The following is a 13,870-nucleotide window of genomic DNA, read 5'->3' as shown; positions in this document are numbered from 1 at the left end:
ACTTCGTGGCCCGCCTCAGCCTCCCAAAGTGCTGGGATTACAGGCCTGAGTCACCGGGCCGGCCAGTATTAGACACATTTTATGTGCTCAATAGCCACATGTGGTTAGTGTCCCTATTGGATGGCACAGAGAACATTTCTATCATTACAGAAACTTCTATTTGACAGCACTGTTCTGAAGAAACAATTCTAAGGTCTTCTCTAGATGCAAAAGAAAAGCCTATAATAGGCCTTATTTATTAATAAAAATTTATTCACTAATAAAAGAATAGCTGGGTATCTAAATATGTATCATTGGGAAATTGTTAATTATAGCATACCCACGTCAAAGATAACTGAAGTTAAGAATGGTTGAAAAAGCAACATACTCAAAACGAAACAATGGTGGCTATGCCAAAACATGAGATATGATTTATGTAGTCAACGAAACAAGTTGTAAACTCATTACAACTCTAAAATGTATGTGGATAAATACTGGAGAAAAGTCATAATTTGTGCTATTTGAGCAGACACAGCGAAATCTAGAATAAAAAGACATAGGTACTTGGAAGATGGAAGAGCAAGTAGAAATGGAGTAAGCAGCAGTGGAAAAACTGGGCATTTCTTCAATGTGGGATTAGCTACAACAATCCTTTTATGGACAGAAAAGATAAAAATGAGGTTCCATGGAAATCAATAAATTGTACCTGTGAGAGGACCTAATGCTACACACGTGAGTCTGGCATATTGGACCTGCTCAGGATAGCGAAAGTCAACTATTTCAGAATCCACTAAGTACCAGACAAACTGACAGGCATTTCTATGCATAGTCTTATAAAATCTTCCTAAGAACCTGTTAATGAAATTCTAGTTTGAAATCCATTCAGTTTTCTAAGGGCAATCCTACATGTGATCTAGGTTCTGTCACTTCGTAGTTCTTAGACATGACCCATTTTGTTTCACTAATTGTTTCCTCCTAGTTTGTCTTCTTCCACTCAGCCTACAAACAGGCTTGAATCTCTACTTTAAAGATATGCCTTTTGACCCTTCTCACTGGCTCACTGGTAAACAGAATAACTACTATTTGGATACCTAATGTGTCGCAGACCATTTGCCTTTCATGTTTTTAATTTTCAGAAGAAATCTGGATGGTATTGGCCATTTTACAGATGAGGAAACTGGCAATTAAGCGTGACCACGCTTAAAAACACAAAGCTAGTCAAATAAGCAGGTGCAATTCACTTAACTAAGTATGGCTCCCAAGTCCACCCTGCTCTTAATCACACAAATGCTGCTTCATATATTAATAGTATGTTCCTGATATGAACCAACAGCATTATTTCTATTTTATAAATGAATAAATAGGCCAAGGGAGTTTAAATAATTTACATAAGGTTATAAAGCCATTATGTAGCAACAAATGGGAATTAAGTGTAGGTCTGTCTGACCCCCTCACCTAGGCATTATTCACTATCCTGTATTGCATTATGGATTCTGGACTCAAAACTCAGTACCTAATAGCTCTATCAAACATGACTAATCTTGTCAAATCTCGAGGTGGGGGGGGTCTCATTTAAAACTTCCCAGACTCCACTTTTCTGTATTGGACACTACTGACTAACCTCCTAACTCTTGAAATTAACTAGGTTTCTGTAAGACTGTTTTTGTGGTTCAATTTACCTCTCTGAACTCTTTGATCATTTTTTATCAGATCCTCAAGTCTAGGTGTTAAACCTTTTGCTGTCCTTCCTCTTTTCACTTTGTAGAAAATGGTTCCCTTTCTTTCTCAATTTGCTTTTGTCTCTTATGCTCTGGCCTTCCTCCTTTCTTTCCCAAGAGCATTCAATTATTGCTCTCATCAAGTCATCGGTTCTTTCAAGTAAAATTTGGGGCCTGGAATCCAAATGACCATATCATCATATGCAGGTGGATAAGGATGCCACCCTGATTAGATCGGCTTTGTCCGAATTTTTTTTTTTTTAAAGACAGGGTCTTGCTCTGTCACCCCAGGCTGGAGTGCAGTGACACAATCAGCTCACTGCAGCCTCAAAACTCCTGAGCTCAAGCAATCCTTCCACCTCAGTTTCTGGAGTAGCTGGGACTACAGGCACCTGCCACCATGTCCGGCTAATTTTTATTTTTTAATTTTCATGTAGAGTTGGGGTTTTGCTTTGCTGCCCAGGCTGATGATGAACTTCTGGCTTCAAGCAGTCTTCCTACTTCGACCTTCCAAAGTGCTGAGATTAAAGATGTGAGCCACTATGCCCAGCTAGAACTTTTGAAATGTTTTAAGTATGACTTTTATCATGGAAACTTTTGAGACTGATTTTTCAGTCAAACACACCATTGAAGTGGATGCTTTTACCTTTCTATTGGCAATCATTCTTGTTTAAGCAAAGAATGCTCTTACTAACTTAGAATTATTTCATTCAGGGTACATCATTGTTCTTAATGCAAGTTGGTTCTATGAACAATTACCTGAAAGGGAAACAGGGACCCTGCAAGAGATCATTTTAGTAGTACCATGTTTTTCATACAGTGGAAACAGTGTTACCTGTTCTTCACTAGAGATTTAACAAAGCAGATGATAATTTTTTCTCTTGAAATGGAAATTCAATTCATAAAACAAGATTTTAGCACCATGGCCATAGCCTGGAAAAAGTATTTTGGCTTAACTGCTGAATAAAATTCAGAAACAAAAGATAATGATTGAAGGCAGGTTCTAATGTTGAAGAAAGCAAGGTATAGCTTTGACTATTCCTTCTATTCCCATAGCATTGGCCTTCCCAGGTTATAGGATCTAGCTGATCTATCTTATTGGCTGCAAAGGCCTGCTGCCCAGAAAGCTTTTAGTAATTGTTTACTGAATGAGGTAATGGTTCGTCCAAGGAAAGTCATGTTAATAGTAGCATTAAACTTGAAGTTATTACAGTAATTGTCAATTACTCATCTTCATAGGCTACTTGTCAACTCTCTTCAACCAACTTTTTCTCCATTTCAAATAGTTTAAAACTCATGAATCTTTGAGAGTCAGAATTTTGGGCTGGGCATGGTTGCTCACAACTGTAATCCCAGCACTTTGGGAGGTAGAGGTGGGAGGATCACTTGAGTACAGGAGTTTGAGACCAGCCTGGGCAACATAATGAGACCTTGTCTCTACAACAAATTAACAAATTAGCCGGGCATGGTGGCACATGTAGTCCCAACTACTCAGGTGGTTGAGATAGACGGAAGGATCACTTGAGCCTAGGAGGTCAAGGCTGCAGTAAACTGTGATCATGTAATTGTATTCCAGCCTGGATGATAGAGCAAGAGACCCTGTCTGGAAGTAAAAGAGAATCTTGAAGTCCTTTGAGAGTTAAATTTTTAAAGCCAAAAAAGTATGAAACTGTCTACCACTCCCTGATTAATTCTGAAACAGTTCTGCATTTCTGCAAATAGCAGAAGTTATTTCTAGGACTGAAATAATGACCTCACTTTCCCAGGCATGTAGGTTCAGCTGTTTTGATTGTGGGAAGGTCAGGAATGTCAAAAACTCACACATGGACTCATGGTGAATCTTTGCATAAACAAATATCATTATATGATTTTTTTTTTTTTTTTGAGACAGAGTTTCATTCTTGTTGCCAAGGCTGGAATGCAGTGGCGTGATCTCAGCTCACTGCAACCTCCGCCTCCCAGGTTAAAGCCATTCTCCTGCCTCAGCCTCCTGAGTAGCTAGGATTACAGGCATGTGCCACCACACCTGGCTAATGTTGTATTTTTAGTAGAGATGGGGTTTCTCCATGTTGATCAGGCTGGTTTCAAACTCCCGACCTCAGGTGATAGGCCTGCCTCGGCCTCCCAAAGTGCTGGGATTATAGGCGTGAGCCACCGTGCCTGGCCCCACAGATATGATCTTTCAATAGGGATTGTTGTGTTAAAGAAAAACTACATATAATAAAAAAATACTGCATTATATTTCCAGCACTTTGAAACACAACGCAAAAGTCTCTCTTTGGTAGCATTCCACAGATCCTTTAAGCCAAAATGGTTTTTAAAAATAGGACAAATTAAAATTATACTCAGTGACTTGATCTAATTTTAAATGACCAGAAATTACAAAAGTTTAAAAAAAGTGGAAATGTTGGCAGGTATGTCAACTTAAGGACTTAAAGCTACAAAAACTATCATATATATGCTAATTCTACAGGAAATTATCTTAAGACTTGGAAACAAAATGCAGAAAACCTGATCGGGGCAGTTAAAATTGGATATCCTTGGGAGGAAGAGGAATGAATAGTAGATAGAGGTAGGATTGTTAGGTAAATTGGAAGAAGGAAGAGAAAGGTCTAATAACCGTATCATTTTCTGGGATTTCCCTCATCTACCTTTCTTTGGAAGATACAAGTAAAACCAACAACAGCCAATTTGGTAAATAAGAAGTTTAAACAATTAAGTATTTTATCATAAAGTTTAATTATGGTTCAGAAAAAAATGAGAGAATAACTTTCTCTGAAAAAATATACTGACTCTGTATAGACTGCAGTTATTGGGGGAGGGGCTGGTAGGTTAAATTACCCTATTTTCTATTCTCAAAATGATATTAATAGAAAGTCCCGTTTCCAGTCTGAGTATAAAGATACATGTGCCCAAAATGGCTGAGAATAAATACAACAGGAAATGCAAAAGCCGTAAAGCTAAGGGCATGCAAGAGAAAATCTCAGAAATACCCAAAGTGGCAACAAGGAACGTTTGGCTGGAATCTGAAGTTCTTTCAGTCATCTTTGTCTTTTGCTCCATGTTTCAGGATGCGTGTGAACTCGATGTAATTGAAGTTCCCCTTTTTGTCAATAGGCGCTTCTCTGTACAGCTCATCCACTTCCTCATCCGTAAACCGATCCCCCATGGTTGTCAGCAGCTCTCTCAGGTAATCTTCCTGAATGGTGCCTGGAGAATAAACAGAGAATCAGAATACATACTACTCTTAGGGTTAATTACAAAGAATATCTATGCTTGACTAAGCATGTTCTGCATGTTAAAAACTATAAACATGCAAATATATGAAATATAGGGTGTCTACCTACTTAAAACAGCCTCGGCAGAGAAGTGCCTAGACAAATGCCCAGCTGCTTAGCAGCATCACTCTGCTCTATCATTCTGCCTCCACATTCAGCTTCTGATCTCTTGATACTAGAAACTAAACCTAAGCCTAAACAAAGTAATAAAAAGTATAGTTAAAGAATCTAAGCCTATGGTTCCTTCAAGTGGCATGAATGGTCACACCTTATTCTACAAGCAAATAACATTTACCTGCCTTACTAAAATCAGCATTACATCATACATATCAATAAAGTGGTATAGTGGAAAGAATACTGGAAACTTCAAGCCTAGTTTGTTTTTTGTTTTTTTTTTCAGACAGAGTCTTGCTCTGTCACCAGGCTGGAGTACAGTGGCACAGTCTCAGCTCACTGCAACCTCCGCCTCCCATGTTCAAACGATTCTCCTGCCTCAGCCTCCTGAGTAGTTGGGACTACAGGCACACACCACCATACCCAGCTAATTTTTGTATTTTTAGTAGAGATGGGGTTTCACCATATTGCCCAGGATGGTATCGATCTCTTGACCTCGTGTTCTGCCCTGCCCACCTTGGCCTCACAAAGTGCTGGGATTACAGGCATGAGTCACCTCGCTCAGCCGAGGCCCACATTTAATAAGCTATGTTATTTTAGGCATTTCACTTCAACCCTGACTTTGGTTTTCTCATATGTAAAATGAGATTATTTGAGCATCAAAGATGTGGCAGGCACTGTGCTAGGCAGTGGGGGTATGCGGTGCAAGCTGAAAGGTGTGCTCTTTACTCTGGGAGTTTGATACCAGGGTTCTCATAAAACCTGCTTGCCTACAAGAATCAGATGTCACCCCTGATTAATTATCTGGTATATTTTTAAGATTCTCCAAATAACTGGCACGTACACGTGCGGAGCCTTGAAAGCCAGAGACCATGCTTCCACCAGCCGGCCCTGGCAACGACCCATGTTTAAACTAGTTCTAGTATTTCAGGCAACCAAAGAGTGTGTCTTCCTTCTCTAAACACATTTGGCTATGCCATGTGATTTGGGAATCATGGAAAATATTCCCTCATTATGTTTTCTCTTACATACACTTCTGCCAAAGGATCAGGCCCCTATATAGTTAACATTTTTTTTTTAGAGTTAACTCTATGCCACACAGTATGCTAAGCACTTCATGTACATCTCACTTCCTCATTTAATTCTTACAATAACCCTATGAGGTAGGTAATATTGCCCATTTTACAAATAAGAAAACAGAGGCTTAGAGAAAGTTAAGCAACTTGCCCAAAATTACACAGCTATTATGTGGAAGAGGAATTTGAAGCCAGGTAATCTAATTCCAGACCCTAAGTTCTACTGGGTGTATTTTAAACTAAAGTTTAGATGTCAGATTTAAACAATTTGAGAGCTGACAAATACCTGGTAAACACACACAGGATTACAGTGGTGCTACAGCCTATAACAATTTATACTTCATCCAAGATTGTTCTGGTAGAAGTTTTCTATTTAATACATATTTTCTGAGAGCCTAACCCTTGTGGAGTTAACACGCTAGGAAAGGGGTAATGTAAGTTTCCCAAAGACGTTTCAAATACAACCTATTCATTGTAAACTACTAACTATTTAGGGCAGATGCAGCTAAGTAAGTGACAAACACGCCAAGAGAAGTCTAAAAAAACAGGTGTGGTATAAACCTAAGCACGTTATGTTATCATATTTTAAGTTACTGTACATTTTAGTTACCATAACTAAAAATTAAATCATTTTGTAATTAAAGGTTACCTCTCACTTACCAGTTGCTTCTTCATCAAAGCAAGCAAAAGCATTTCTGATGACATCTTCAGGATCTGTGCCATTTAACTTCTCACCAAACATGGTGAGGAACATAGTGAAATTGATGGGGCCTGGAGCCTCATTCATCATGGCATCCAGATACTCATCAGTTGGATTCTTCCCTAAATAAATTTTTTAAAAGGGTCATAATTTTAATTACATTATAATACACATCAACTATTAATGACAGTAAACATTTTGGCGAGAAAGACTATCATTCATACGGTTTGTGTTTGCACTCATGAAAGCAAACTATTTTGGGGGAAAAGTCTTCTTAATAAATAGGGCCTATTAAAGAGTCTAGAGAGTTTATGATAGTCCACTGGAATGTCAGAAGGAATAATACTGCTTCCATAATCAAGATCAGTGTTTTTACACACACACACCCCCAACCCAGTCCTAAGACAGGGCCAGCAATCTGCTAGTGGTCCGATGGGAAACACTGTTCCACACTTTTCTTGAACCTTAGTAGACTCATTAGACAGGCTTCACAGAGCTTTAATAAACATGAAAGGCACCATTAGAAAGGCTTCACAGAGCTTTAATAAACATGGAAATTCTATCTATCCAATAGACTAATACTTAAACTGAGCATTACCCAACGAAGCAAGCATATCATGCAAATCTTCCTTGTCAATGAAACCATCTCTGTTCTGATCAATCATGTTGAAGGCCTCTTTGAACTCCTGAATCTGTGATTGGTCAAACATAGCAAACACGTTGGATGTTGCGCGCTGAGGGCGCTTCTTGGTGGTCTTGGTCTTTGCTCTTTTGCTTGACATGGTGGTGGTTAAATCCTAATTAGGAAACGAAATACAATAAAAACCAAATCAACATCTAAGATTACTTAAGTTTGAATCAAAACAATGATTAACAAAGTATACAGAATCAACTAAGTAACTCAAATATATTTGAGCTACTTAGAAATGTCTTAAGAAAATACATCTTAGCATCAACAAGATTATGTATGTCCCATACTGCTGTATAGCTAACAACAGCTGATAACCAAATCTGCTGATTTGATCATAAAAAACCAAGAAGCAAAAAAAACTAGGCACTTGGGAAACTGCCAAATTCGATACTTCAGCACTATGAGGGTGCTGAGGGATACTAATCCGTTTTCAGTAGGTCCACCCTTTGCAGCCTTAGCCTAAACAAGCTATTCCATAGTACGGTGGACAGAAAGGTGAGGAAGGAGAAAGAATGACTAACTGATGCAACAGGTCTTCATCTCCTAATCTCTATTGGCAAACATTGTTCTTCCACTTTCAACTAACATTTTTCATTGCACTCTCACCTCTGGGAAAAAGTAGCTGAAGAAAACTATTTATTGAAAGGCTAACAGTAAAGTATAAAAAAACTGAAGGGAATTCATCTATACTTTTTATAGACATTGCATTCTATCCAAACGAGCTTATTGCATTACAGCCACACTAAATCACTTGAAGTATCTAAGACCTCTAAACAGAAATCAGAGCACAGCTGTTAAAATAATTCTAAAAGTTTTACAAAACATCTTAATGGTAGAAACTACCTTTGCCCTCTTATCTAAATTTATCTCAGTAAAATTTAAGTTAAAATTAAAAAGAATGTCTAATAACACCTAAAATAAAAAGGCAATTTTCCTTTTAATACTCAATCTTTTAAAAACTACAAAAGTTTGTTTGAAGGTAAAAATCCCATAGTCATCAGACAATAAAATTCTACCATACCATCCTTCAGAGTTGCAGTGAAGATAGTAGTCTGCAAAACCGCTTAGCAGCAAAAGAAAGACACTGCATTGAGTTATACTCTTCCACGCAGGTCTAAAATAGGCACTACTGATTTCACTCTGACCAGGATAACAATTTTAAAGCTTACGTTCTGAAAACAACATTTAGCTATGATGTGGCAAAACACTATGCCATTGCTCTAAAAATAAGACTGTGGACTGCAAAGAATGAGCTACCACCTAGATCTCAGCACTCCAAAGTGACCCTAAGAATATAATGTTTCCGATGTGTTTAAAAAGTAATTTCTTCCATTCTTTCCTTGACTATAACCACATCGTCCAGGCTAAATACGATTATGAAATAATTAGAAAAGCTCTGTCTCAAATTTTTTTAAGCTAAATCTGTTTTCAGATTTTAACAGGAAATTCCACAAAGGGTAGTCACAAATTCCAGCCCATCCAATATAGCTCTGTATGGTAACTGGAAGATATTGTTGGAAAGATATATCCTACACAGCACAGAAGTTATGAATATATGCTGCTCCCATATTTCCTAGTAATTCTTTAATCAACTTTTAGAAGGCTGCATTTCATGACTTAAACCATTCATAAATGCATATTTTCATTCTATAATACCTTTTGGGGGTAGTAAATCCCATTAATATCTAAACTACATGGGGTTGTACTTTCCTCTTCTGTTATCAATGCTCTCTTAAAAACTAGAGAGTTATAGAGTATAATATTCCTCCATCTCTTAAATGTACTCAAGGACTTGGAGCAAGAGGTTGAGACCCAATGAGTGGCACATTTACCAGTCCGTATCACTTTAATAGTTTAGGCATGTCACGCCTTTGCAAGCCAAAGCACATCTTTAAAAATAGTTTTGTGTAACAACATTGTCTTTCCCTAATTATGCAGAAATGTCAGCTATTTTAAGAACAAAGGAACTGATGAGGTCAAACGGCTGACACAACTGGTTTTTTAATCTATTATACAAAATCTCATATTACTAAATTTATGGGGGTCCTCTAGATACCTTTTCAAAATACTTAGTTTTGGTTGTAAAGTAATATGTTTTTGAATTCTGATGTATTTCCTATTCTTTTAATCATGCATTTCTTTGGACTTTGTTAAATGTATTATAAAATAGATTTTTGAAGTTTTTTTTTTTGGACAGCACTGACAATGGCCTCATATAAAACTCTTTTTCAGCACATTCAACACTTAATCTTATCAATTTTATTATGATCAGTTAATTACACTAATGTGTATCAATTGTCATATTAATTATGTGGAATACTAGTTAAGAGTTAAGAAAGGTAAGGCATGCATCCTATCTTCAAGGAGCTTAAAATACAGTTGGGGAGCCAACTATAAAGAAATGAGATGATTGGTTCAACTTATGAAATGAGTCACATCGTTTTCATTCCAGAGCTATGACTCTAAACTTAAAACAATGTGTGACAATAATGAAAAATAATTCATAAGATGGTACATAATTATCAAATGCTGTGAGTTCAGAAAAGATACTCCTTTTCTGAAGTAGTTAAGGGATTGGGGAGGAGGAAGACCTTGAAAAACTCAGTGTGAGATCATTTGGAAGCTACAAGGCATCATTAGAATTAAGAGATTTGAGTGTTAGTCTTAATTCTAACAAATTAAGGTAGTTAATTCTACCAAAAACTGATAGTGTAATGTTGGGCAAGTTACTACCTAGGCCTTTACTTTTTTGAGGAGGCTGGATTCTGATCTATTTTCCACCAGAAACCTGGAGTCTTTCAGTGATAAGGAGTTTGGCTTCACAGTCACTGTTCCAAAATACAGAAACTGGGGCTTTTTTTCCTGTCACACGAAAAGTGTGGGTGGAATAAACAATGGTGGAGGGATGATCTCAAAGAGCAGATCGATTCTGATATTGTCAGGATCCTCTTTGCTCTGATTCTAGTTTGCTATTTATTTTACTTTCCCTCAAGCAAGTGAGATCGTCACTCTTCATGTAATAAGCCTTCAGCAAATGCACAACTCTCATGTAAGTTTAAAAAACCTTAATCTAAAAAATGTGAAATTACTTTTTACAAAAAGCAAGATAGGGTAAAACAAATTGAAAAGATTTCATGTCAATGTAACTATTCTTCAGGATGCAAAGATGGCCAGGTAAGTACCCGAGGTGCCCAAATTACGAAGCTCCTCAATCATAAAGTCGAGTCTTTATTTTTGAAGGATTAAATGAAAGATCTTTGGTGTGAAGGGGTATCTGTTGTGTGAAACTGGAAAGCAGGGAGACTTACAGAACAGGCTTCTACAAAATATAAGAGGATATGAGATGCATGAGAAAGTGGATGAAGGTCAGTCCGGAAACTGAAGTTTACAGATGTAAAGGAGCATAACTTTTTTTTAAGTCAGGAGAGTGGAGTGCTGGTCGTAATGAATCTGGTTTTTATTTTGTTTTGTGTTTTAGCTCAAAATCATTATGGGCTCTATAATGCCACGATTAAGGAAAATTTTAGACTAGATTAATAGGTGGGAGAAACAAGAGATTCTCAAAATGGCTTTCCCCACACACCAAAGGACACGAGATTTTTCAGAAACTATGTTCTAGAAACTATGTACACTTATAAAATGGGACTTATCCATACCAATATATACATTGGAATCCTCTGGTTAGTATCCTAGAGTCCAGCATTTACAAAATGATAATAAATGTAAAATAACCTAGAAACTTTTTCTACAAAACGGACACTCAAATTGATAAGATTCTGAGAAATGAGCTATTCTCCAAGAAAAAAACTACCATCTTACAAAACACTGCGCAGTGTGACAGCACCTACTATTTGGTTGGCTTTCCAAACTCTGACCAAATATACTACCTCATTTAATCAATACACTTTTTAAAAAACCTAAGTATAAGTAATTTTCTGGTGCTAACCACAATTTTTAAAAAGTGTATTTTCAAGTTGGTGCTTCCGTTCCAAGTAAATCAAGTTTTCATTTCTTATGCAAACTTCCGGTTGAAGGTAGGATTCGCCACCTTGGATTGCCACACCCATTAAGTTCTCACCACTTGACAAAGACAATTTAGCTGTGAAGGCTGACTTGCCAGTAAAGCCTCGCTTTTGAAAATTAAGTGCTTTTCTGATTACCGTTTTCAGAGCCCTTCCAGAACATGAAACAAACACCAATAATTTTAAGAAATATTCACTTTATTCACCTTTCGATATAAAACTTTTTGCACTTAAGTTAAAAGCTCTGCTAAATCCATAGGTCTCTCAAGAACTGATACATACATTCATATACCCACTAAACTAAAAGAAAACACTTCCGTGGCGAATTGAGTTGGCCCAAAGTTTCCCCTCAAATGGGACAAGGTATTATATTTTGGAGTTTTTCCTAGAGCCACAAACTAAACGCCAAATCTCTTTGTCACTGCTTAAAGAAAAGTTCTAATTACAGGAGCGTATACTGAGCTGAGGAACTTAACAATTTGAGTTGGTTATTCCTACCACACGTAGCCACACAGCTGCAGCTGCAGCTGGGAGGACAATGGGCTACGTTTTTTGCGCAAACTCTCTTGAATCGGGCAAGTTGACGTTAGAAACTAAAATAGTCCCGGAGTCAGTTCTGTAGGGGTCGGGTTTCGCGGGCCCGGCAGTCGCCCAAGCTCAAGGCGCCAGCGAGCGAAGCCACATTTCCAGAGCTCCGAGTTTGGGCACAGGAGCGAAGTTCGGGTCTGGGCCACTTCCGGCAATGGCCTCGCATCCCAGAATCGGGGACCTGGGTGGCACACCTGCTCAGGTGCGTTCCTAGCACTCGGAGTCCCGCCGCCCTCCAGCCACCCCGCGGAGACGGGTCCCCGGGATGGGTCATACGCGCCCAACCGCGAGCATCACTCACCTGGCACAGTTATAAGAATCCGAGCACCTCAGCGAGCCCTTCGCTGCAGCTATCACCACCCTGCTACACAGAGAGCAGCTAAACACCACCGCTTCCGGCCTCCGCTTAGCAAGCCGGAAGGAAGCTAGGTCACCATTCTTGGCCCGCAGAGTGGGCCTGACTTCACGGAGGGGCGACAGGGAGGGAAGTCGCCAGTGCGGTCAGCGGGCGCGGTATTGACCAAGTGCAAGAGAAGGAAGTGTAAAGTGGGTAACCTAGAATATAGAGCAATATATAATGGTTCGTTGGGTCCTGTTACTGAGATCCCATTTTTGCACCTTTTCTTGCAGTGTTAAGTCTTCCTCCCCCCATCCTTTCCGCAGATGGTTGCGTCCGTCCTGTGGCTTTGCCCCGCCGCACATTCCAGGGCTCGGCGAAGGGTGGGGCCGGTCGCCCCAAGTCCTTGTAGGGAAATCGAGGAGAGGACTGTGGGCCCACGTGACTGGCCCTAGCCCCGCCCCAAGCGCCGGGCTCGGGCCTTTGGGCGGTAGTGCGCCTGCGCTTCGCGCGCAGCGCTGGGCCTGGGTCTCTGCCTGAGGGATTTGGAGCGGTGCGCAACGCTTGCTGCTAGCGATTTGATATCCGTGTGCAGTGCAGTTTTATGAAGTGTTCCGCCCCCTCCATGTAGAAGGAAACGTTGTGTATCCCTGGGGCCCTCAGCCAAGCGTCCACTATCTTTTTGGCCCAGACGGATTTCATAAGGTCACGAGTGGCTGGAGACTTCCTTCCTCTTGAAAAACATTTGCCGTCATTTTTCCCTGGCAGAGCCCCTTGGACTCTGACTAGCAAGGGCAGCCTGATTTGGATCCCTCTGGGAAGGAAGGAAGGCGACTCTTCGCCGTACCTCTCGCGCGGATGAGGACTTGCGGCTTGATGAAAACAGGATTCAAAACCTGGGCCTATTTCTCCTGAGTTCTTGCTTAGAACAGTTCGTAACAATGAATCTTATTAAAAAGAGAAAGTACCCCCACACACACTCACTTCATCTTTTTCCACCGAGAGTCTTTTAAAAAGACTTGTTCTGGCCCCCTCAGCAATCTAACCTCATCTGCCAGAGGAGTGAGTGGGATCCTCTCACACTCGGGCCGTCATCCCAGCACTAGGGGACAGTGACCAGTGTGGCTCCCGTGACCAGAGCCCTTCTGAAGTTTGGGTTGCTCTGTGGTCTTCGCCGTCAATTGAATCTTTCTGGAAGGGACAGTGTTACTGTAAACGCTGCAGAATAATATCTTGGAAGTATTCGTAGCTTTTTTCTTGAGGAATCTCGGGAACATTCCGTGTATTAACCACTAACATATTCCAAGGTTAACTTCGTGTTAAAGTCACTGGGGAAAAAAAAAAATTGCTCCAGTTCCACAGGTGAT

General features: G+C 39.6%; 1 protein-coding gene across 2 annotated transcripts; it reads right to left on the bottom strand.

Annotated features, from left to right (window-relative positions):
* Positions 1-4,417: 4,417 nt before the first annotated feature.
* LOC105713205 (myosin regulatory light polypeptide 9) lies at positions 4,418-12,576 on the bottom strand. 2 transcript variants are annotated; one of them, XM_012446828.2, is made up of 4 exons: positions 12,468-12,576; positions 7,464-7,662; positions 6,826-6,987; positions 4,418-4,907 (listed from the first exon to the last, which is right to left on the bottom strand). In XM_012446828.2, the coding sequence occupies exons 2-4, from the start codon at positions 7,645-7,647 to the stop codon at positions 4,735-4,737; spliced, it is 519 nt and encodes a 172-aa protein (XP_012302251.1). In that variant the 5' UTR covers positions 7,648-7,662; positions 12,468-12,576; the 3' UTR covers positions 4,418-4,734. The 2 variants fall into 2 exon arrangements, with proteins under 2 accessions (XP_012302251.1, XP_012302249.1); XM_012446826.2 differs by lacking the exon at positions 12,468-12,576 and adding an exon at positions 8,578-8,671.
* Between the last annotated feature and the right edge of the window lie 1,294 nt (positions 12,577-13,870).

Source organism: Aotus nancymaae, unplaced genomic scaffold (assembly GCF_030222135.1).
Source record: "Aotus nancymaae isolate 86718 unplaced genomic scaffold, 86718_ANA_hifiasm-v0.15.2.pri h1tg000020l, whole genome shotgun sequence".
Lineage (NCBI taxonomy): Eukaryota > Metazoa > Chordata > Mammalia > Primates > Aotidae > Aotus > Aotus nancymaae.
This window is presented reverse-complemented; position numbering and strand designations above follow the sequence as displayed.